This window comes from Cucurbita pepo, chromosome LG04 (genome assembly GCF_002806865.2).
Source record: "Cucurbita pepo subsp. pepo cultivar mu-cu-16 chromosome LG04, ASM280686v2, whole genome shotgun sequence".
In the NCBI taxonomy this organism is placed as follows: domain Eukaryota; kingdom Viridiplantae; phylum Streptophyta; class Magnoliopsida; order Cucurbitales; family Cucurbitaceae; genus Cucurbita; species Cucurbita pepo.
The window spans coordinates 7,893,068-7,917,911 of NC_036641.1; the positions used below are offsets into that span (position 1 = coordinate 7,893,068).

Consider the following 24,844-nt stretch of genomic DNA (forward strand, 5'->3'; position numbering starts at 1 on the left):
TAGGATATTCTCGACAATACGGCCATTGCCATAGATCCGCTTCCATCTCGGTTTAGCCAAAACCGGCGCCTTCCCTCCAACTTCATCTCTGTGATCGCTCTTCTTCTACCGATAGCTCCCGTAGTTGAAGGGACTTCAGCTGGACTCTGGAGTTTCAGCTTTCAATTCAAAGCATTCACCGAATAGCTCAACCAACTGGCGCATGTAATTGCCTCGAAGAAAACTTAGCAATCTGCGGAGGGAGGAGGACAGAAAGCGGAAGCCATGTCTGTGCTCATTGTAACTAGTTTGGGGGACATTGTGATCGACCTTCACACCGACATGTGCCCCTTGACCTCCAAGAATTTCTTGAAGCTCTGCAAGTGAGTAATTTTTTTTTTTTCATTTTCTTTGTTCTATCTATTACTTTTACTGCCTGGATTGTGTTCCGAGTACTCTGTTTTGTTTTCTTTTGCCTTTTTTTTTTCTTTTCTTTTTTTCGCTTTCACCAACGAAAAACAATAGTTTTCATCGTTCAATCAGTGAAAATTTCAATTTATTAGGCGGAACTGTTCATTTTCGTATTATAAGTGATCGCTAACTAGCTATGATAGATTCACCTTTACGGTTTGCATATCTCATTGTCAGTTTTATGGCATCTTTCTTATTTTTTCCTGGATTGATGCAGGATTAAGTACTACAATGGCTGTCTATTTCATACAATACAGAAGGACTTTACTGCTCAGACTGGTGACCCCACTGGCATTGGGACTGGTGGTGACTCAATCTACAAGTGAGTGCTGTCTTTCGCAATATTTTGATCTTACCAGCTATTTTTATTATTTTTGTTTTGAAATTTTTCTTGTTTAGTTTTCATATTATAATATTGCTTGCTGGCTGCGTTAGATTCGAAATAATAATTTGAACTTGTAGGCCTCTTATGTATTACGGCGTGATGTATATCTCTTTTCTTTTTTCACCGTGTCTTCTTATCTTCTTCCTTTATCTTCAAACTTTAGATTTCTATATGGGGACCAGGCTCGATTCTTCAATGACGAGATTCATCTCGATTTAAAGCACTCTAAGACTGGCACAGTGGCAATGGCTAGTGCTGGAGAAAATCTTAATGCTTCTCAGGTACTATTGATATGTATATTTGTTTCCTCTGTTATTAAGTGTTGTCTGTACTGGTGCATGTTCTCTGAAACTTACCTGCTTGCACTACATTAAAAACTAAGACGGCATTCTTGCTCTCTTTTTTTTTTTTTTTTCCAGTTCTATTTCACTTTGCGTGATGATCTTGAGTATCTTGATGGCAAGCACACTGTAAGTCTCCTAATACAATAACCTATGCTCTCTCTTCTATTGCTTGGGTCTGCCTCTCTCATCTCAAATATGCCTCCTTAGTATCCAATTTACAAAATATGGGTAACTCATCTGTGGTTGACTTATTTAATTGTGTTGTATAGTAAGTGCTGCTATTGCTTACTTTTTCTAACTGCGCCATTGCTAGGCCGGCCAAAGTTTGTGAAGATAATGCCATTTAAGTTATTTAGTGGGAGGTTTTGCTAAAAGAAACAATATAATTTTCCAAGATTCATAAAGAACCTTCGCATCTTTGGGAGAATGCTTATTTTGTCGCTTCTTTATGGAAATCTTGTTATAAGTAATTTCATAGTCACATTCCTTCTTATGTTATATACTGGTTATATGACTCTACTTTAGAATTTAATTGATTGTACAACGTTTGGTCCAATAGATAAAAGTTTAGTTTTGTAAAATGAAAGTTATATAATTAATTATACGAACTTATTGATGAGCATTTAGTGAGTGGGATTCTTCAAGAAGTACGGGCTTATGGTAACTTATCAAGCTACATGCTATTCTGGTGGTAAAAAGTTTTGGATTGAATCTGAGAGCCCACGGCCCCATCGAATCTGAAACGAAACATCTACAAAATGACGCCTTCAGTTATACAAGATTGAGCTAAATTGAACATCAACCAGCAAGGGTTTTGAATCCTTTGGGACAGAAACCTTTGGCCCCATGACACCAAACCAAATACTTTAGAGATGCAAAAACGTCATTGACAAGAATACGTATGCAATTGAGTTAGATGACAGATACAAGGGAACAAGAATCAAGCTATCACTAGAGATAAAGCTTTTTTTCTATCATTGAAATGGGACTTTTTCCAATGGCTGAAAACATCATATCAAGCACTACTATTAGCTCTATTAAACCAAAAATTCTTCAAGGAGAGACATTTTCCATAACAGACCATTTGGATGGAAAAACTCACAAATAAGAAGGGTACTATGGCTGAAATCTCATTGCTTCATGTAAATGGAGGCCTAAACAAGCTTTTTGTCCCAATGGGCGAAGAACGAAAAGGTTGGATAGCTTTCTTCACTCTCATTATAAACTATCCCTTGTTGTCCACCAAAATACCAGATCATCAACCAAACTCAAGATCTCAGAGTAGAAGACAAGACCATAGACATTTCCATCGACCTACACAACCCTTGATTGTCACTAAAAAGTCGCCACAAATGTCAGAAAGTTGAAAGAGAGATGCAGAAACATACCTTTCGATTCTAAACAAAAAAGGAAAGACGACCAACAACGAGCTTTCCCTCTCCCCCATTCGTACTGTATGGGATACGGTGATGATTGCCACTTGAAAACATTTTTATGATGATTGGTTTATGATAAACAGAAGCATCCAATCTATGCTAAATGACTTCTGCCAACTAAACCCCTACAAAGTAGACAAGGTGATTCTTCGTTGCACGATAAATGAGCATGTCTCATTAATTTGTAATAAAAAAGATTGCAAAAAGTTGGAAATTACACCATGAAAATAGAACCATGGTCTGATGAGAAGCACTTGAACGACCTAGTGGTTCCCTCGTATGGAGATTGGATTAAAATATAAAATCTACCTCTCAATCACTGGGACATTGATACTTTGAAACGCATAGGAGATGCATGTGGAGGTTTTGTTGAGATTGTTAAAAGAACTTCATGGAGAGTGGACCTGATGGAAGCCACCATTTGTATTGAGTAAAACTTCATGGAGAGGGACCTGATGGAAGCCACCATTTGTATTGAGAAAAACACATGGGGTTTCATACCAGCAGAAGTCTCAATACCATAATCTTCCAAGATTCCCTTTATGGTCAATATAGACCCTTGCTTCAATAGAGAATTTTTTATTGATGTTATGACTGGCTACCATGGCACTGAACAAGCACAAATGGATTCTATACCTCAAAGGATACCGAGTTTGTTACAAATATTTTAGGCAGCATTCTTGGACCACACCGTTGGCCAAACCACCGAGAAACAACACCTAAAGGGGCCTTTCAAGTACAACAAGGCTCAACACCAAATTTACACCTCACAAAGTCTATGGCCATACCACAAAGCCCTAATAAGGTAATGACCATATCCATCTGCCATGGACCGCCCCCTACTCTCCAATCCAACTCCTATAAAAAAAAGGTCAATCCCCCAACTAAACCATACTCCTACACCCGATCTGCCATGATAGTCTCCCCACATAAACCAAAGGCCACCAACCCCTCACCCTACTTTTCACCAATCTCCAAAACCCCATCTACTGTACCACTTCTTATCCCCGACCCACAAGTTATGATAACATCACCAGGAAAACATGCCATCATCATAAATAACCAAAAAAACCTTCCTTGTCCCAGTCCCAGGAACAAAATTCTCCACGGTTGGCATTGACCAAGAACCAGACGATGAATATTGCATCCAGCCCCCTACCCCTCTCCACCGCCCCACCATCCCCCACCGCGGATAAAGCCAACGTCTCTCACCCTTTGCTAGAGATCACCCTTGCGAATTGTAACGCCTTAGATCCACCGCTAGCAGATATTGTCCTCTTTGGGCTTTCCCTTTCGGGCTTCCCCTCAAGGCTTTAAAACGCATTTGCTAGGGGAAGGTTTCCACACCCTTATAAATGGTTGTTTGTTCTCCTCCCCAACCAATGTGGGATATCACAATCCACCCCCCTTCGGAGCCTAGCGTCCTCGCTGGCACTCTTTCCTTCCTTCAATGATGTGGGACCGCCTCCAAATCCACCCCCCTTTGGGGCCCAGCGTTCTTACTTGCACACCACCTCGTGTCTACCCCCATTCGGAGAACAGCGAGAAGGCTGGCACATTGTCCGGAACCTGGCTCTGATACCATTTGTAACGCCCCAGATCCACCACTAGCAGATATTGTCCTCTTTGGGCTTTCTCTTTCGGGCTTCCCCTCAAGGCTTTAAAACGCGTCTGCTAGGGGAAGTTTTCCACACGCTTATAAATGGTGGTTTGTTCTCCTCCCCAACCAATGTGGGATATCACACAGATACAGAGCTTGACACTATGTTTCAAGAAAAGCATAATGAAACAGTGGTAGAAGAGGTCACCCCGATATTAGAAATAGTCACACTAGCAATGGCCACCCAAATTTTTGGCACCATGGCTAAAAGAACACCACATGTGCATCATGGCTATTCCATTCGGGAAAAAGAAGTCCACTACGACCAAGAAGCCACATAAACTTACTATAGAGATTGCAAGCCTCCTTTCAAACATCTTTCAAACATCAATTGTGAGAAATCGATCAAGTCACATTTGGGAGGTCAATACCTTTTATGATTATTATCTCTTGAAACGTTAAGGGCTTGAGAGATTGGCAAAAGAGAGCCCTAATCAAGTCCTTCCTCCTCAAATACAATCTCACTAGGGTTATTCTTACAGAAACAAAACAAAATTGAATTATGTTGATCGTTGGATAGTTAAATCCCTTTGGAGTGCCAGACATATTGGTTGGTCAGCTTTGGATGCCTCAAGTACATCGTGGGGATCTTAATCATGTGAAATGACCCAACTTTGATCATTTCAGAAGTTACCAAAGACTTATACACCTTAACCACACATTACTCTAGCTGATAATTATAGATTTTGGGTTACAGGAATCTATGGTCCCTGTAGATATCAAGAAAGACATCTATTTTGGTAGGAATTACAGGACCTATCATGCCTATGTACAGAAATTGGCTTTTGGCCGGTGATAGGTACATGAAAAATTTAGTGGAAAAGTCACTTGAGGCACGAGGCACTTCAACAATTTCATAAGAGAAGCTGAACTCATTGACATTCCCCTCAATAATGGACTCTATACATGGTCAAACAACATATCTCCACCCATCTTGACACTCATCGATAGATTCCTAGCCACAGAAGGCCTCCTTGAAATAACGTCGGTGTTCAAAGACGGAGTAGACCTACATTATCCCATTCTACTTTCCATGGATTGCTGTAAATGGGGCCCTTTTTTATGATTCGAGAATAAGTGGCCGAACCATTCTTAATTTTTGCCAACGGTAGAATACTGGTGGAAGAATACGCCCCTCCGTGGATGGGAGAAGTCTTAAAGAAATATACAAGGAGGTTTTCGGTTTTATCTCCACAAAAAGAAACCAACTACTAACTGAAATTGCTCTCCTCGATCAGATGGAGTCGATGGATGAAACTGGCTCTCCATTACACTAGTTTAACACACAAAAAAAAAAAAAAAAAAAAAAAAAAAAAAAAAAAAAANTTATTTCGTTGGCAGCAAAGGAAAAGCAATCTTGGAGACAAAAATGTAAAAAACGATGGTTAGATCATCGTATCATGGCTACAAAGAAACGAAAGAGTACCATCATGGAAATTCTATCTACACAAGGCAGAAGTTTAGTAAACGAAGAAGAAATTGTTTCAGAATTTGTGTCCTTTTACACGTTCTTATTTACAAAGGACAATGCCCTCTGCGAATTTCCCCCCTTGAGGTTGCTTTCATGAAGAAGAGGCAGGGAAGACGATTCAACATCTGGGCTCCGACAAAAATCCAGGACCGGATGGTTTTACCTCATAATTTTTAAAAAATACTAGAACTTTATGAGAGCTGATATCATGAGGGTATTCCAATATTTTTTTTTCTTTTTTCAAAACGAAGTTATCAATGACAACCTGAACGAAACATATGGTCTCATAACGGAGTTATCAATGTCTGATCTCAAAGAAACTAGATGCCCACATTGTTGCAGACTTTCGTCCCATAAGTCTCACGACCAGACTATATAAAAAATCATAGTAACAAAACGTCTTAAAAAGGTTCTCCCCTTCACAATAACTGGGCAACAAACAACTTTTGTAGAGGGGCGACAAATTCTCGATGCATCCCTCATGGCAAACAAACTCATAGATGAATGGGAAAGAAAGAAACAAAAAGGTGTAGTCATTAAACTTGACATGGAAAAAGTCTTTTGACAAGGTTGACTGGACTTTAACATTCTTGTGGCAAAAGGCTTTGGCTCAAAATGGCGGAGGTGGATAAAAGGATGCATCTCATGCACAAACTTCTCCATCATCATCAATGGAATATCGAGAGGGAAGATTTATGCCACACGGAGTTTGAGACAAGGAGATCCACTATCCCCTTTTCTTTTTATCATGGTAATGGATTGCCTCAGTCACCTACTGACAAACGCAGGATATGAAGGGCAGATAAAAGGTTTTCAGATTGGTAATGAAGGTTTAAGCATCAACCACCGTCAGTTCGCGGACGACACAATCCTCTTTTCTAACTTGACATATGCCTCTTCCATAAAAAAACATGATTGAGACAGTAAAAATCTTTGAAGGATCCTCTAGACAAAATATCAATCTCCAAAAAACAGAGATCATGAGCATGAATATTAGCACAGAGATTATTGAAGAATTTTGCTAGCATACATGGTAGTAAAAGAGGAGAATGACTGAATATGTACCTAGGACTATTTTTAAAAGGAAACCATAAATCTTTTTCCTTTTAGAAGGTTATTATTGAGTAAATAGAAAGAAGCTTGTCAACATGGTCATCATGTTATACTTTGAAGGGTGGAAGACTGACTCGAATGCAAGCCACATTATCCAACCTCCCCACTTACTACATGTCTCTATTTGAAATGCCACAAAAAGTGGTCATGAATATAGAAATATTATTCAAAAACTACTTGTGAAAAGATGACCCATACCTTGTTCGATGGAATATTATAAACCTCCCAATAGAAAAGGGAGACCTCAGTCTTCTCTCGATAAAGAATAAGAACAAAGCTCTCCTCGTCAAATGGATATGGAGATATCATCACGAAGAAAATGCCCTGTGGAGAAATCTTATAAAGGTCAAATATACTCCTACCTCAAATAAAAATCAACCCCCTCCATCTTCTACAAAAGGACCTTGGAAGTACATAAAGAAACACCAAAACCTCATCATCGACCGAACATGTCATAGGGTTGGTGATGGAGGAAGCCTATCATTTTGGACCGACCCATGGATTGAAAACACAATGCTAGCCTTGAGGTATCCACTTTTGTACATGCTCTCTCATAGCAAAAAAGCCACGATCAAAGAAACGTGAATGTTGTAAAAAAATTACGGGACATGATGTTTGGTAGGAATTTAAAGGATAATGGAACAACGAAATGGGCCGAATTAAGCCTTGACCTTGCCCCTGTTGTATTGTCAAACAAAGCAGACCCACTCACTTGGCAACCCAGCGCTGACGAGGTCTTTTCTACAAAATCCTTGATGCACATGGGAAAAAAGTAAAGCAATAAATCCCACGCTAGCAAAGACAGTATGGAAAGGACATCAGCTTAAAAAGGTGAAGTTATTTCTTTGGAAAAGGGTGCATAAAGCCATTAGTGCAAGTGAAAATCTTTAAAAAAAAAAAAAAATAAAATAATAATAATAATAATAATAATAAAGAATGTCTTACTTGTTTATGCAGAAAAGCTATTTCTCCAAATGTGTATCCATTATGCAAGAAAGAAAACGAATCACAAAGCCACTTGTTTATGCAATGCACATATGCTCAAAATTTCCTAGGGAGGTAAAGGATCTATTGGATGTGACCTTAATGTACCACCCTTTCAAAAATGCAAAAGCCCCGTTATGGAAAAACCTCATCATGACTTTCTTTTAGAATATGTGGAAAGAAAGAAATCAGAGAATATTTGTAAAGAAGACAAACCTATACAAAACTTTTCGACAATATTGTTTACCAAGCTATACCTTTGTAAAAATTGTCTAATATTTTTTCTTCCTACCGTTATACCTCCCTCATTGTAACTTGAGAAGGTCTTTTGTAAATACCATGGATATCAGATCCCTTTTGTAAATTTCAATCAGGAATAAAATTGTCACTTATAAAAAATAAAAAATAAAACTCCAAAATGGCAGGTCTTTGGAGAGGTTGCTGAAGGGCTTGACACCTTAACTAGGATTAATGAAGCCTATGCAGATGAGAAGGGAAGACCATACAAAAATATCCGGTACGTGCAAGTTTTTTTAACGATTTAGTTCCCATTGATGTCTGAAAAGTACAAAGAGGAATGCTAAGCATCTGAAGGCTAAAAGAGATCACCGAAAACTACTATGGTTTGCATGTATCATAACAGGATAAAAATTGCTGGAGGAATTTGAAAGTGTAGGCCAGCTAGAGCTCAAAAATTTACTTTTGTCCCATAAAATGTTATAATCTTAAGAGTCTGATTTGCCAGTTTAACTTCATGACACCATTATATTTTGTATTCCTATAGCAGTCACAAATTTATCTTTATATTTTTTCCCCAAATATTTTGTTTCAAGTTAAAACTGCCTCAATTGAACAGAATTAAGCATACATATATACTGGATGATCCATTTGATGATCCGCCGCAATTAGCTGAGCTAATTCCAGATGCTTCTCCAGAAGGGAAACCAAAAGATGAGGCAAGTATTATTTGTTGTAATCTATATCTATCATTCCCATCTATCACTCTTTTGAGGATTGTTCTGATGATTTTACATATATGTGTATGTGTGTATATATAGAAATTCTTGGGTTGAAGTGGCAACTTAAAATTTGTAAATTGGGGAATTCTGATGGGGAATGAATTAGAAATATTATTAGGCATTAAGGGTATATTAGTAGTGAGTTAAAGAGTTTTTTAGAAGTGATTTCTATATATGAAGTGAGAGAAAGGTGGGAGGTCAGCAATTGTTTAGAGGCTTTAGGCTTGTGTGATCTTGAGAGGTAGGACCCAAGTACCTCAAATTACTTTTCTGTATTTTCATGATTATCAATATATTTCTATGGTGCCTTTTGCTTCGGCAAGTTTTCCTGAAATACAAGCAAACTTTGATCATTATCCCATTTTATTTTCCTATTTTCCTAAATGTGGTCCTTTGCCCTTCTAATTTAAGAATATGGGGCTGAACCATTCTGAATTTTGCCAAATGGTAGAATACTGGTGGAAGAATACCCCTCCGTGGATGGTTGGGGCATGATTTCATCAACAAACTTAAAAGACTAAAAGAAGTCTTAAAAAAATGGAACAAGAAGGTTTTCAGTTGTATTTCCACGAAGAGAAATCAACTACTAACTAAAATGGCTCTCCTTGATCACATGGAGGAAAAAGCTCATGAAAGCTGAACTTATTTCCTCATATAAAAAAAAAAAGAAAAAAAAAAAAAGAAAGCTGAACTTATTTCGTTGGCAGGAAGAGCAAGAGCAATCTTGGAGACAAAAATGTAAAAAACCATGGTTAGAGGAGGGTGACATAAACTCCAAAATTTTCTATCGTATCATGACTACAAAGAAATGAAAGAGTGCCTTCATGGAAATTCTATCCACACAAGGCAAAAGTTTAGTAAACGAAGAAGAAATTGTCTCAAAATTTGTGACATTTTACATGGCCTTATATACAAGGGACAATGCCCTCTGCCAATTTCTTAGACAAAACTCGAGGACAGGATGATTTTACCTCAAAATTTTTTCAAAAAATGGTGTAACTTTATGAGAGTTGAATATCATGAGAGCATTCCAAGATTTTTTTTGAAACGGAGTTATCAATGGCAACCTAAACGAAACATACATATGTTTGATCTCAAAGAAATTGGATACCCACACTGTCGCAGACTTTTGTCCCATAAGTCTCACGATCGGATTATATAAGATCACAGTAATGGTATTATCAGAACGTCTTAAAAAGGTCTCCCCTTCGTAATAACTGGGCAACAAACAACTTTTGTAGAGGGGCGACAAGTTCTCGATGCATCCCTCATGGCAAACGAACTCATAGATGAATGGGAAAGAAAGAAACAAAAAGGTGTAGTCATTAAACTTGACATGGAAAAAGGCTTTCGACAAGGTTGACTAGACTTTACTAAAAAAACATTCTTGTGGCAAAAGGCTTTGGCTCAAAATGGCTAAGGTGGATATCTCATGCACAAACTTCTCCATCATCAATGGAAGACCAAGAGGGAAGATTTATGCCACACGGACATCAATGGAAGACCAAGAGGGAAGATTTATGCCACACAGAGTTTGAGACAAGGAGACCCACTATCTCCCTTTCTTTTCATCATGGTAACGGATTATCTAAGCCGCCTACAGACAAAAGCAGAATACGAAGGGCAAATAAAAGGAAATCAGTAATGAAGGCTTAAACATCAGCCACCTTCAGTTTACGGACGACTCAATCATCTTTTCTGACTTGATAGATGCCTATTCCATAAAAAAACATGATGAGACGGTAAAAGTTTTCTAAGGATTCTCTAGACAAATTATCAATCTCTAAAAAAACAGAGATCATGAGCATTAATATTAGCACAAAGATTATTGAAGAAGTTGATAACATATATGGTTGTAAAAAGGGAGAATGGTCAAATATGTACCTACCTCTAAAAGGAAACCACAAATCCGTTTCCCTCTCGAAGATTATTATTCAAAAAATAGAAAGAAGGCTGTCAACATGGTCATCATGTTATACTTCAAAAAGCGGAAGACTCACCCTAATATAAGCCACATTATTCAACTTCCTCACTTACTACATGTCTCTATTTGAAATGCCACAAAAAGTGGTTGTGAACGTAGAAAGATTATTCAGAAACTACTGGTGGAAAGATGGCCTTCACCTTGTTCAGTGAAATATTACAAACCTCCCAACAAAAATGGGAGGCCTCGATCTTTTCTTTTCTCGATAAAGATGAAGAACGAAGCCCTCCTCACCAAATGGATATGGAGATATCATCACGAAGAAAAAGTCTTGTGGATTGTAAAGGCCAAATATTGTAACGACCCGTTTTTCCATGCCTCCAATCACGGATTGCCACGTAGACGCAAGGTTTAAAAGGGCGATAAAATCTCTCAAATTAAAAGCAGGAGACACAAGGAAAAATTTATGATTTAAATAGCATTAAAACTGTCGTCTGGTTAATTAAAAGTACAAAATAACATCCTCAGACGACTCAATCTAAGGGCACCTTAACAGCTGCACACTCCCACCTGGAAAATAAATAGAATAACATGGGATGAGTATAAAATACTCCGTAAGCAGCCTACTTGTAGGCTCTCATCGGACTTAGTCTTTATAATGATTCTTTAAGCTATGTGCTCATAGATTGACTCTAGCTTTAGCCCTTACAATGGCTTACCATGCCAGCCTTAGAAGGCTTATCCATACCTAGACCCTGTATACTCCTACACTAAGGTGCATAACTAAACCCCTCGGGTCATAATTTAGGGTTAGGCTGTACTTAGCTTGTTGTTTACATTTCCCAAAATTTATCCTTAACCCTGTGGTACTAGCACATGAGTCAACTTGCCCTATGACGGGCTCGCGGGTAAGTCTCATGTGTATTAGGTAACTTGTGAAATATACGCAGACTAGCATTATGACCGCCTGCACCACATACTAACTGTCTACCAGTTGCACCTTGGTAGCATACCCTCTACGACTCCTGGCATCCCCTGTGAGTGACAACTAACCGCTATGTACCAAGTAAACCTTAACCATACTAGGAAAGTTCACAATTAGGGGTTGCGCCCCAAATGTCCCTACTTGATTTCCTGGTCACCCGAAAACACCTGTGGGACGAATCACAAAAAGCAATAAATCTCACGCTAGCAAAGATAGTATGTAACGGACATCATCAAAAAAAGGTGAAAATCTTTTGACAAATAGTACATAAAATGATTAGCACAAGTGAAAATCTTAAAGAGATAATGCCTTACATCATTCTTTCTCCAAATTGGTGTCCATTATGCAACAAAGAAAACGAATCACAAAGCCACTTTTTTGTGCAATGTACATACGCTCCGAATTTCTGGACAACGATTTTCAATATATTCGGATGGCATCTCACATTCCTAGGAAGGTAAAGGATCTAATGCAAAAGCACTACTATGGAAAAATCTCATCATGACTTTCTTTTGGAATATGTGTAAAGAAAAAAATCAGAGAATATTGGCAGAAAAGACACAAACTTGTACAAAACTTTTCGACAATGTTGTTTACCAAGCTATGTCTAATATTTTTACTTCCTATAGTTATACGTCCCTCGTTGCAAATTGGGAAGGTGTTTGTAAATACCATGGATATTACATCTCTCGAATTGTCTCTGAGAAGAAGAAAAAAAAAAACTTTTATGGCTTCATTCACTCTAATAATTTGTCTTGAGATATATTATTCTGAACACTATTTTATGCTTAATTATGCTTTGGTTTTGTGGGAATTACAAGTCCACTTTAGAGCTAATGGTTATGTGGGAATTACAAGTCCACTTTAGAGTTATGGCAGAGTTACAGATGGTTGTTTTTAGATGGGTAAGGATTTTGGGTGGAGGTTCGTCGTTGTGGGGACTCATTTCCATGTCTCTTTGGTTTCTTATATGAAGTTGTTTCAAATTTACCCCTTTTCTTATACTGATAGAAGGTCTTCTCTCTCTCTCTCTCTCTCTTCTTTAAGCTCTTAATGAGAGTAGATTAGGTTTTTTTTTTTTTTTTTTTTTTTTTAAAAAGAGCTTAATATTTGTTAAGCTCTTTGGTTTTTTATACGAAGTTGTTCCAAATTTACCCCCTTTTCTTATACTGATAGAGGGTCTTCTCTCTCTCTCTCTCTCTTCTTTAAGCTCTTAATGGGAGTACATAAGATTTTTTATTTTATTTCAAAAAGCTTAATATATATTTGTTAAGCTCGTTGGTTTTTTATACGAAGTTGTTTTACCCCCTTATACTGAAGAGGGTCCTCTCTCTCTCTGTTCTTTAAGCTCTTAATGGGAGTAGATTAGATTTTTTTATTTTTTATGAAAGAGCTTAGTATATGTTTGAACTGTCTAAAAGTACTGGAATCAATTACTTCATTTAGTCATTTTGACATTTCAATCTCAATTTCATTGAGGGACATATTGACCTATTTAGGTTGCCATGGCATATTATTGACCTATTTAGGTTGCCTTGGCATATTATGGAGGATAGTAATTGATGACTTCATCAACGTGCAATCCTGGTTCTATTTTCAGCTGGTTACTGAGTTTGAACCTAGGGAGCTTTCCTTTGTAAATATGCCCTAAAGTTGTGATTTTTTCCTTCTGTTGTGAGAAGGTTGTTGATGAGGTGCGACTGGAAGATGATTGGGTGCCACTGGATGAGCAATTGGGCCCATCGGAACTTGAGGAGGTCTTTCGTGCAAAAGAAGCTCACTCTAGGGCTGTTGTGCTTGAAACTGTAAGCTTCATTTCATGTTCTGGTCCTGCATATTATCGTTATTTCTACCATTTATCAACTTAGTTGTACACCCTTATATTCCTATTTTTCTGGGCAGATTGGAGATATTCCTGATGCTGAGATAAAGCCTCCTGATAATGTGTTATTTGTTTGTAAATTGAATCCAGTCACAGAAGTAAGTTTGTCCTTTTCTCACTGATTTAGTGGTAATTATTATATTTAGGTTCCAAGTATCTCAATGATTATGAATGCATGTGAATGCAGGATGAGGACTTGCATACAATCTTCTCCCGTTTTGGCACTGTGTTATCGTAAGTAATTGCCAATAAGCTTAATTAAGTTTTTGGATCTGTATTTAACATGCTTCTCATAAATATTATATTATGTTATTTCAGGGCTGAAGTTATCCGTGATTACAAGACTGGAGATAGTTTATGCTATGCCTTCATAGGTGGGTTGAAATTTATGCTTTTCATGGAGGTGCACTTGAACTTAAAATTATGCATATCTTATTTTAGAATTATTGAAATCTCAAGTGTCAAGGTGGCTCTCTTTGAATGCTGTACAAGTTCGAACAGCCCTAGTATTCTCCTAACGTATAACTTCTGCCTTCTCAGTCGATCTAATAAAATTTGTCTTTTTTATATCCCTTTATTTTTAAAAAAAGAATATCTCTTGTACCATACTGAGTGGGTTCTAGTCCCAAGGTTTAGGATATACGGGCTACTTTTTCATGTAACTCATTCCAAGGCTTAAGCAGAAGGGATGGTTGTACCTAGAAGACCGATTAACAATGAGGTCAAATCCCCTGGTACCAACAAGAATATTTTGAACTTCTTAACCATGAAATATTGTTCAATATAACTTTGGGGTGTTAAATGTGATTTCCTTCGGTGTGTTGTGTATGGTCTATAAATTTGGGCATGCATTTTATTGTTCTCTTTGATTATGTAAGATCCTTTAGAATAAACCACACCGAGATGGAACTGAAGAAATTAGATTCATGAAGAAATAACAATTTTGGAAATACATAGATCCTCTGCCTGAAACTTGCATGGAATCATGTTTTCAAATCTTAGCCATCCAGGTGAAAATTGAGTGCATATGATGTTGGAGATGAAAATGAACTGACGCAATGTTGTTATATTTGCAAGTTTTTAATTGATTATACTTCAGGTTTTTTATGATGATGGAAAATATGCTATTGGAAGAGTTGGAATATTGATGCATTATAGAGGTTATGGATCAATGGTCAATTATCATTATTAAGACAACATTTTTCTTTTCTTTTCTTTTCTTTTTTAAGAATTTTGAGTAATTTTTCCATTGGATGACAAATACGACGCCCAACTTGTCTATGGTGTTCAAGTTCGTCTCCATAATTCTTAAATGTACTTGGTTTTGGTTCTTATTACCGTAATATATGCGGAGAAGGCAGTGAAAACTTCTTTTCCAGCATGGTTTTGGTGTTGACTTCTTTTTAATTCTAAATTAAATTTTCAGCTGATTCATTCTTATTTTGTTGTGGACAGAGTTTGAGACAAAAGAGGCATGTGAACAAGCGTATTTTAAGGTTTGTGAATTGCCCCATTGCTCTCTTTTCCATTTGTTCTAAAGATCGTTTTCTAATCTTATTATTTATTTTAGAATAACTGATGTTGGGTTGACATTATTTGTTTGTTGATGGAAGATGGACAATGCTTTGATTGATGATAGAAGGATACATGTGGACTTCAGTCAAAGTGTTGCAAAACTATGGTCCCAATACCGGCGGAAAGATTACTCAACGGATAAAGGTGAGAGTGACATATTCTATGGAGTAACTGCTTGGTTTCTTTAATGGTAAAAATTGCTCGGCTTGAACTTATTGCTTCTGGGCGTAGGAAGAGGCTGCTTTAAATGTGGCGCTCCCGATCACATGGCCAAGGATTGCACTGGTGGATCTGAAAAGTTCATCTTGAAGGACGATAACATCCAGCATGGTGGAAATGAATCAAGGTTTGTGAAGTTGCCCCCCCCCCCCCCCCNATGACAGCTGAATCATTTTGTAGGTATGACTTTGTATTTGATGAGGACAATGGAAGTAACCATAGGAAAGAAAAGAGACATCGAGATCATGGTAAAGATAAGCATGTTGAGAGGTCTAGAAAGCAAAGCCCCAATGATCGTGATCATTATGCAGAAAAGAAGGGAGAAAATGATAGGCATGAATCAAGTGACAGAAATAGATACAGGGAGAGAGAGATGCATCGGGAAAATAAAGCAAGACAATCCAGTGGATACAGAGGAGACAGGGATGACTTTGAAGACCGAAGGGACCATGAAAAACGAAGGAAGAGACAGAGTGACCGGGATGACGACAGGAAAAAGGAGTTGGATTATCAAAGAAGAGCTTCACATGATAATGACGCTTATGACAAGAGGGATTATGAGGCTAATAGAAATAGAAGCAGAAGGGAAGATAGCGACAAGTCAGAAAGGAGGAAGGATGAAGAGACTTATGGCAGAAGGCATTCTGATAAGAGTAGCCATGAAGAGAAAAGGTACGAGGGAGATGGTAGAAGGAGAAGTACAGATGATGGTCGAGAATATAGGAAGGATGAAAGAAGTTATGGGAAAAAAAGAGATTCAGACGGTGACAAAGCAGAGATGAAAGACGGGTCTCATTATAAGAAAAGATATAATACAGTTGATGATGGTTACAAGGACAGGAGAGACGAGCGAGAACCCAAAAGACGAAGCAAGGAAGAGTACAAGGAAAGATAAGGGCAGATAACAATGGCTACTATCTCCGGTAGATAGAATTGCAGATGACAGTGAAATTGAGATTGAAAGAATTGCAGATGACAGTTCACTAGCTCCGGTAGATAGAATGTCACAAGGGCAGAGAACAATGGCTACTACAAGGGCTGAAGGCACTTCATAGTGGTCTTCTAAGGTATAGTGCCTCTTGATTAAAAAAAAAAAAAAAAAAAAAAAAAAAAAAAAAAAAAAAAAAAANCTCCCTTTCGGCCGTTGTAAGTAGTCCATGTTTTTCCAATGCATTGTTCAGCAATGATACTTGCCATTTGTTTCTTAGTGCAAGTTTTTTCCCCTCCCTTTTTCAATGCATTCTTCAGTAATGATATATGACTTTGACTCATCGTATTAGATTTCCAATTAAGCATATAGCAAAAAGATGGTGTTTAGGGACGAACGGCAACCCAAAAATTAATGCCTGGTTGTTGCTTGGTTATTCGGCTCCCACTTGTAAACTGTTCTGCTGTGTTTATATAATTTCCCCATACAGCTTGAACACCCATTTGATAGATGAAGAAAAACATATTTCAACCACTCAGATACTGCGGTGGAATTTATGTACTAAATGGTTGGATCAAAGTTGTTCGATTCTATGGTTGTCAGCCTTAGATAGTTCTTTGTGTATCATCATTTCATAGACAACCTTGGAAGCACTGTGCTCATCTGCTTTCACAAACTTGTAAATAATTGGTGATGAGAAGCAAATTACAAATTCCCCTCGGGACTAGTTGAATTAGGTAGGGGAGCTCAAGAAAACAACATTACAAATAATTGATGAACAAAGTAAGCCATTGGGTGCTTGATAATGTGTCTTGCTTTCTTGGATAAAACACTGAAAATGGAAATCAAGTGGTTGCCATCTTATTATGCTTCTACTGGTGGCAGGAAAAGACATGCAGTAACTATGATTTTATGGGAAAGAAGTGCTAGATTGGAACTTATCCTTGTATATATCCTATAAATCCAGTTTGTCTTTACTTAAACATGGGATTGCAAGCCCTGTTGGTGTAGCTGTAGCCTCGTCTTAACTCCAAGAATAACTAATGTTGTATGCATTTGATGCTTTTGATTGCATTCAAGCGAGATTGAGAAGTTGAAAAATATTCGATAATTACTTCTTATACTCTTTAATACTCTGAACTCCGACCCAACTATTTGTTACCATTTTCTACCATTTTAAAGTTGAATGTCACATCAAAGTTGGTGAATTGAGCTTTCTCTTGCGGACTATTTGATAAAATTTGTATTAATGGCTATTGTATCTGGCTTCAACTTTGTGGCCCTCCACCTTGAAAAATAACCAGACAACCAACCTTGTGATAATTAAATGATGTCTATGATACTTTTTTTTAGTTAAAAGAAATAATAATGACTTTAATAGCTATACACACTTTTTAATTTTAAAAATTTGTATTTGTGATGTAGGCAATTAGGTTGATATATTTATCATATAGTTTAATATTTAAAGTCTTACAAGTTAGGTTGATTATCATTGCACCATCACAAAATATAATATCACACATAAAATTCTTATTCCAAACAACTCATACGAATCTATAAGATATATTTTGCTAATGAAAGATCAATTGTATTAAAAGCATTTTGAATAAAATATCAATCTCATTAATTATTATTTGGACCCCATGAACATAATAAAACTTATCTAACAGCTCTCCAACAATTTGAATCGAAATCACGAGAGAGAAATCAGGAACAATAGACATAATATATAAAGAATTAAATTCCATAAGAATGGTGTGTACAATTCAATCCTCTCATTTAATACCAATTCAACAACCAACTGTTTTGTATATTTAAGTGGTGAACAGAAAAAACTCCACTAATAATCTTCTTGGCTATGCCTACATTGGCACGTACATACATATAAGTTGAACTGTTTGTGTAGCAGTTTTGAAACTCTACATATTTATCAAAGGAAGAGAGAAGATCCGAAGCAAAGCGAAAGCTAAAGGCCATGCAGTTCTTGTCATTGGTTGCGTATTCCATATTTTTCAATGCTTCAAAGTTTGTTTATTTGGTGTTTTTGGTGGTTCTTGTAATGGTTAATCTCATCATACTTGTGGAAAATATGAGAGATTTGGAGAAGTTGGGAGCTCTGATTTGCAAGGACGAGCTTCAGAATTGCGTCCTTTTTCAGTTTGAAGCCTCTCCTCACCCTCTTCACTACACTTACAATGTTTCTGTTTGTTAGCTTATTGTGAAATGTTCTGTACTTCAACTTTTCTATTCTCTTGGTTTGTAAGCTATAAAATATATGCACACTTCAAATTGTTTTTCTTTTTCCCTAAATTGTTTTTCTTTTTCCCTAAGTTTCTTCTTTTCAGTATCATGTGGAGTAGTAGAAGTGAGTGAAGCAAAGGTGTTGTTATCTTTCTCTTTTCTGGTTCTTGATGATTGACATTTGAAAGGGATGTTGGGAATTATATGTTTATATGGCATTTAGAGGCTTGCGTGGTTTAAGATGGGGTTTAAACGTGTATATATAGTGTGGAAAAGATTGTTAATTAACACCCGTAATGTGTAGAGTATGCTGTAAATAGAACCCTTAACTTGAACCAAAACATAAAGAAGATTTTGTGTAGAGTATGCTGTAAATATGATGTTTCTCCATTTCACTTTCTTTCTAGTGGTTCCTACAAAGAAGATTTTGTGCAAATTCAAGATTTGCAATTACTGTCAAGGCCCAAAAGTCTCCAGCTATGACCAAAACAAATGTGTATGTAAGAAAACAGTTAACATCAACACAAAAATCTTAGATTTCAAAACAACAAAGTCAGTTTTAATGTCGAAGAGTCTTGAAAGTCAAACTATAAAAGAAAAGATGACATGACAGACGCCCTGGGACAGCTTTCCTATGTGACCTCCACGTTTTCCCAACACACTATTTTCTCGACTAGTAGCATCACCCACCTAAAAAAAAAGTGTAGTAAGAAGTGAGTATAAAAGTTATACTCAGTAAGTCACCTCCTCGTGGGATCTCATAGTATTCTTAACATAACAAATTCCCACCGACTTTTCTTTGACTCTAGGACATCTGGGTCTGGTCTCCCCTTTAGGAGTCTGTTCTGGTCTTCCTCCTTATGTTTTATACTTTGGTATTTTCTTATGCTGCGCAGTGAATGACGGGTGACCATCTCTGAAACGTACCTCATGCATGTTTCTTATGAGACTATATGACACCATACTTGGGAAGTTAGCTGACATAGGTCCATAAAGTCACCCTCATTCGGGGGTGTGATCCCTCCCTCGTCCCATCCAACTGTTGGGCTATACAACGTGGTCTCGCGCTCCCTTTGCGGAAACGACTTAGCATCTATTGAGTCCTGATCAGAAACCCTCTGGTCATGCCACGAAGTTGGGGCACATACTCTTCTTCTAAACCTTCTATTCTCGTTATAAGTACGGAAGGGGTAAGAAAACTTCCATGGTGGTTTATAGACCGTGGTGAATGCTAGGCTCTTAAGGAGGTTAGGTGGCCTCCATCAACCTTACCTTTTGAGTTCACGCCCTATGTAGTCCTTGGTTTTTGTCTCTATCGCGTGCACTATGGTTACCACCCTCCGTCCACCACTCGCGGTCTTATGAGCTTAAGCTATTATGATCTAAATTTAGTGACGAGTCGGCCTAACCATAACTCTCAAGTCTTAATATGATTTTGGTTCTTTTAAATGAATGAAGAGTACACACATCCTCACACCTAAAGTCATCCTACAACATTTCATGCAAAACAATCACACATGCTCCATCCTCTTTTCAGCATAATATAAAACATACGTATAAAGGAACGTAAATCCATGCGTTTAACTTATATGTTTGTAGTGTGTCTTTCTGGCCATGATTCTTCACAAGGAGGGTGTCCAAAAGAATTAGCTGATTTTGTTGGATATGGTGTGAGGTTGAATGAATTAGATAAGTTTTGTGAGGTTTTAGGTAGTTTGAGTGAGTTTGTAAGATTTGAAGGATATTTGAGTGAGGTGGTTGGATTTGTATTTTGTAGCCAGTTTGGACGAATAATATATTTTTGGTTGAGTTTAGGAGTCAATTAAATTAAGTAGGTTATGAGATTTAATACCTAATAGAGGAGATTTTGGTTTTGGCCTCTTTTTAGGAGTCAATTATATATACATACTTGCATTAAATTCTATCTAAAATTGCAAGTTAATTAAATTGATGTTAACCTCATTTTTAGCTGGGGTTTGACATAAGACATTAGCGTAGGTTGGGGGCAATACAATTACACCTTCCTATTCCTGTTTATTATTTTTTTTTTCTTTTCTGTACATACCTATGTATTTCTAGGAAAACCAACATAAAAATACAAATATTTTAAGATAATTGTATCCAAATATAACTAAACATGGGAATAATATTGCATTTTAATATATATTGACTTTTTATAGAGGGAACAATAAAATAAATGTCTAAAAAAGTCCTATGGGTTAGATGAAAGTATCTCACATCGGTTAATTTAAGGAATGGTCATGAGTTTAAGTTTATAATCAAAGAATACACTATCTATTGGTATGGGGCCTTTTGGAGAAGCATGGAGATCTTTTGGGAAAGCCTAAAGACAATATCATACCATTATGGACAGTCGTGTTAGTCTAACACTATCAACTTGACAATAATATTTAAAAATAAAAAAGAAAAGGAAAAAAAAAAAAAAAAAAAAACCGATCCCCTTGCCCCTTGCCCGTTGGGAGGGCGGTGGAGTTGCCTCTTCACCGTTGAATGAGAGAGAATATTGGGGGCTTTTACGGGAAAACCCAATTTAAACGCTTTTCCAGATCCGACCGTTACAATTATTTGAAAAAAAAGAATGAGAGAGAGGGTCCTTTGAAAAACCTCCATTCTCCTCCTCACTCAATCTCTGAACCTCTCCATCCTACACTTCTTCTTCTTCTTCTTTCTATTTTGCATTTCTTCCTCCCTCACATCTCTCTCTCTCTCTCTTTGTTGAGTGACCCATGAACGATAACAACAACAAATCCTTATCAATCATGGAATCAAAACCTTCACACCCTCTTCACCAAATTGCCAAAACCCCAACCCACAAACTTCTTCTCAAGCAGTGGCTCAAGGAGGAAGAACTAATCTTCGGCAGAGTCTCTCTCAAGGAAACCCAAATCGATTCGGTTCGAAAGGAAATCACTATGCTTCACATTTTCTTCTTCGTCTTCCACTCCACATCTATACTCCTCCTCTTCAACGCCTCAGCCAAGGACTTCAACGGCGCAGCCTGCAACAGATCCTGGATTCCCTCCATTTGTTCTCTCTTATTCTCTCTGGGCATCATTTGGGCGGTCAGATACAAGACTGATCTCGAGGCCCATTTGGAGAAATTGTTAGAAAGGGAAAAAGAAGATAGAAATTTGCTGTCCAAGTGTGTTGAAGAGTTGAAGCGGAAAGGGGTTGAATTTGATTTGTTGAAGGAGGTGGATGCGCTGCGGAGGGCGAAGAGCTTGCGGGTTGAAAGTAAGGCTGTGAGAAAATGGTCTTCGAGGGATTTCATGACTCTGTTTTTCTTCTCTGTTTCGTGTATGTTTCTTGGGATTATTAGGATTGTTCTATGTGATAAGTGAAGGGATTCATAGAAAAGGGGCATTCATGTGATGCCAAGGATTTCGTCGTTGTCCTAACATTTGGATCTTGTTTCAGTGCAGATTACTCTGTTCTGCACTTGTATTTTGTTGCTTTGGTGGAATTATTTGGAACTAGTGTCTAACAATTTTAAAAAATGGTTCTTTGTTCTGTTGATCCTTGCTAGATCTGCTCAAACACTTGGTGAATCCCCTCTATTTTTGACCGCCCATGATTAATTCTTTCCTGAAGTGAATCCCCTCTAGTAGCTATGACTCATGTTTTTAGAGGTCAGCTCATACCCGACCCCCCAACCCCTTAAACTTGCAATTTTTAAGCCCTGTATCATAATAATTTTTAAATTTATGTTTATTTTGCCACCCTTTCTTAACTATGAATTTCATAGTAAAATTTCAATCTAAAGTAGTTTCTATCACATGGTGGCTCATAGGCTAACACTGACGTCTAGGGAAGATATGGATCATTTTTTATTGTTTGCTTCTGCCCCCCTCATGTTTGAGCAAAACTCCTTAATTTAAAGGATTATACTCGGGACTCCCCAACAAATGCATAATCTAGATTACTAATTGATCCAACGTCAAAGGTGAAGTTAAGCCAATAACGTTGGGGAGGGTCCTTAGGAAGAATCTGAAGTTAAGCCAACGTCAAAGGTGATCGTCTTTTTGAAGAGACTGAACATACTTGTTTTCCCTTGGGGAGGGGGAAGAGAGATCCTAATGAAACAAAGTAGGAGAAACGATGCATTTTTACCCATTCCAGAAGATAAACTTTGTCTCGCTCTAAGCTTGAATCTGAATTTGGCCTTCCACTAACAATTTCAAGAGCCACAATGCCAAATCCAAAGATATCAACCTTATCCGCAAGCCAAGGCAACACAGGGTCACAATCGACAATCACAACCTCACTGAGAAAAAGTAGATTGTGACCCCACATGTTCAGACAAACAAGAGACGACCCTCAAGTGGCGCACCCTCAAGTGGCGCCCATCCAGTCATATTGGGCCAAGATTGGGAAGTGTCATGATGCGACCGAAGAGGACGGTGCATCATCCAACACACCAAGAGTGTGCATTGAAGATGAGTCAAGGTATACGAAAGTCCAATGAAATCAGGCATTCTGCGAGTGAATTCATTGTCCGATGTCCATCGGTTCAGAAGAGAGCTTTATATCTAAATGATGCATCTTGACGGAAAATCCAACAATACTCTGAATATAAAAAAACTGGGGACAACCACATGACTACAACATTTTAGGCGCTTATCCTATTTGTTAGAAGGTGTGATACCAAAAATTCAGATTTAGAGGTTGCAGGCTAGAGAAGGCAACCCCTAATAGAAAACAGAAGTTGCGCATGATAGTTATAGAAAGGTATGAGAATTTGAAGAACAAAAAACCAAAAAGAGAATGAAAAGCTTACAGTTGCTCTAACGTACAAAGATTTCCAAGCTCTGGTGGTAAGGAAGCAGAGAAATTGTTGGAATCAAATCAAGCTCAATTAAATTGTGTGCTACCAGTAAAAACATTCCACATTGAAAAAGCCGTAGAATCAAATCCTCCACTCTACCTGTCATGTAATATTGTAAAAGAAATATGTGGAGGTGTGTGTATAAGAAAGAAAACATACAGATAGGTAAGGGAAGTTGATGTCCATAGCTCTAGTGGGAGTACACCAGCAGGATCTAGTGCATAAACGTGCCTGCAAAATCATATAAATAAAATGAAATTCAAACAAAGAACATGAGTTTTCTATGATAAACAAATATGTCTTCTCTGATCCTTTCTTTCAACCAGATTTTATACTCTTACAATCAACCAAATTTGTGGGGACGCAAAACGTACAAGCAAAAATATATACAATTTTTTTCTTGCACTTCACATCCTATTTTTTAACGGTCCATGTGTATCAATACTTCAACGTCTTAAGGTTTATTAGTATTGACTAATGAAAGAGAAGATCATGGACGCCATGGATATGGAATTGCAAGCTTCATCAGTTTCAAAGGATTATCAGAGGATTAATCTGTAGTGGTCACAGCGCATCCAACAGAAATGAGAGTAGATATTTTCAAGGTAACACTAAAATTCAATAGCCATGATATTACTGGGAGATTCTGAGAAAAACGACTACATCAGAGTGGAAAAAGGAGAGTAGATATTTTCAAGGTAACACTAAAATTCAATAGCCATGATATTACTGGGAGATTCTGAGAAAAACGACTACATGAGAGTGGAAAAAGAAGAGCATGTGGAAGATTATTGAGAATAATCAAACTTCCCATCCCAATGAATGAATTGATTACCTTGCTTTGCCGATGTTAAAATGTATGAATTATGAAGACCCGCCACCGTCTTCAGAGTTGTATCGGCTCCGCCATATCATCACGCACCAACCCAAAGGCGGGCTCCATTCATGGATAAAGTTTTACTTGTTTAATTTATTGAATTTGATATAAATTATTATTTTAAAAGTCGGGCTAGCCTGAGCCCATTCATTCGGCCCAACGCAACAATGTAGCGTTTTAGGCCTACTAAACTTGGGCTTGGGTACAGCTTGGGCCGAATCAGAACGAGTTAGGTGGACTCAATGATGATGGTGAGTATTGGGCATTTGGGTCGGTTTTCCTTTTTACTATCTCATATAGAACAAAACTACACTTCCATGCTAAGTCATCAGCAAGTTTATGAAGGGGTGTGAATTGAACTGAGGTTTAGTGAGCATGCCTTGGAGCTGTATCCTGCTTCTCATTGCCTCCCAAATTATAGATGAGAATGAGGGGTTTTGATGATGCTGAAATAATCCTTGTATGTAACAAAGTTGTATCAGTACCATTCACTCAGTTTTATATG

At 37.6% G+C, this 24,844-nt stretch overlaps 2 protein-coding genes and 1 long non-coding RNA gene across 3 annotated transcripts; 2 read left to right on the plus strand and 1 right to left on the minus strand.

Moving 5' to 3' along the window:
* LOC111792705 (peptidyl-prolyl cis-trans isomerase CYP59) lies at window positions 1–16,530 on the plus strand. Its single transcript, XM_023674264.1, has 14 exons — window positions 1–362; window positions 668–772; window positions 999–1,116; window positions 1,255–1,305; window positions 8,269–8,360; window positions 8,700–8,799; window positions 13,454–13,576; window positions 13,674–13,751; window positions 13,841–13,887; window positions 13,972–14,027; window positions 15,109–15,149; window positions 15,267–15,372; window positions 15,460–15,574; window positions 15,628–16,530. Exons 1-14 carry the CDS (start codon window positions 265–267, stop codon window positions 16,340–16,342), a joined length of 1,845 nt encoding a protein of 614 aa, XP_023530032.1. The 5' UTR covers window positions 1–264; the 3' UTR covers window positions 16,343–16,530.
* Window positions 16,531–18,082: 1,552 nt separating this feature from the next.
* Window positions 18,083–24,439, minus strand: LOC111792132. Its single transcript, XR_002814734.1, has 3 exons — window positions 24,298–24,439; window positions 23,415–23,693; window positions 18,083–19,029 (listed from the first exon to the last, which is right to left on the minus strand). It is a non-coding gene; the product is annotated as an uncharacterized LOC111792132 (long non-coding RNA).
* Window positions 20,916–22,153, plus strand: LOC111792131. The gene has a single exon (XM_023673464.1). The coding sequence runs from the start codon at window positions 21,364–21,366 to the stop codon at window positions 21,976–21,978; it is 615 nt and encodes a 204-aa protein (XP_023529232.1). The 5' UTR covers window positions 20,916–21,363; the 3' UTR covers window positions 21,979–22,153.
* Window positions 24,440–24,844: the final 405 nt, after the last annotated feature.

Bases quoted from the DNA above. Each gene is read 5' to 3' on its own strand.
- LOC111792705 (XM_023674264.1), top strand. From the start codon at position 265: ATGTCTGTGCTCATTGTAACTAGTTTGGGGGACATTGTGATCGACCTT. The intron at 1,117-1,254 runs GTACTATTGATA...TTTTTTTTCCAG, and splicing joins AAAATCTTAATGCTTCTCAG to TTCTATTTCACTTTGCGTGA. The intron at 15,373-15,459 runs GTGAGAGTGACA...TTCTGGGCGTAG, and splicing joins AGATTACTCAACGGATAAAG to GAAGAGGCTGCTTTAAATGT.
- LOC111792131 (XM_023673464.1), top strand. From the start codon at position 21,364: ATGAACGATAACAACAACAAATCCTTATCAATCATGGAATCAAAACCT.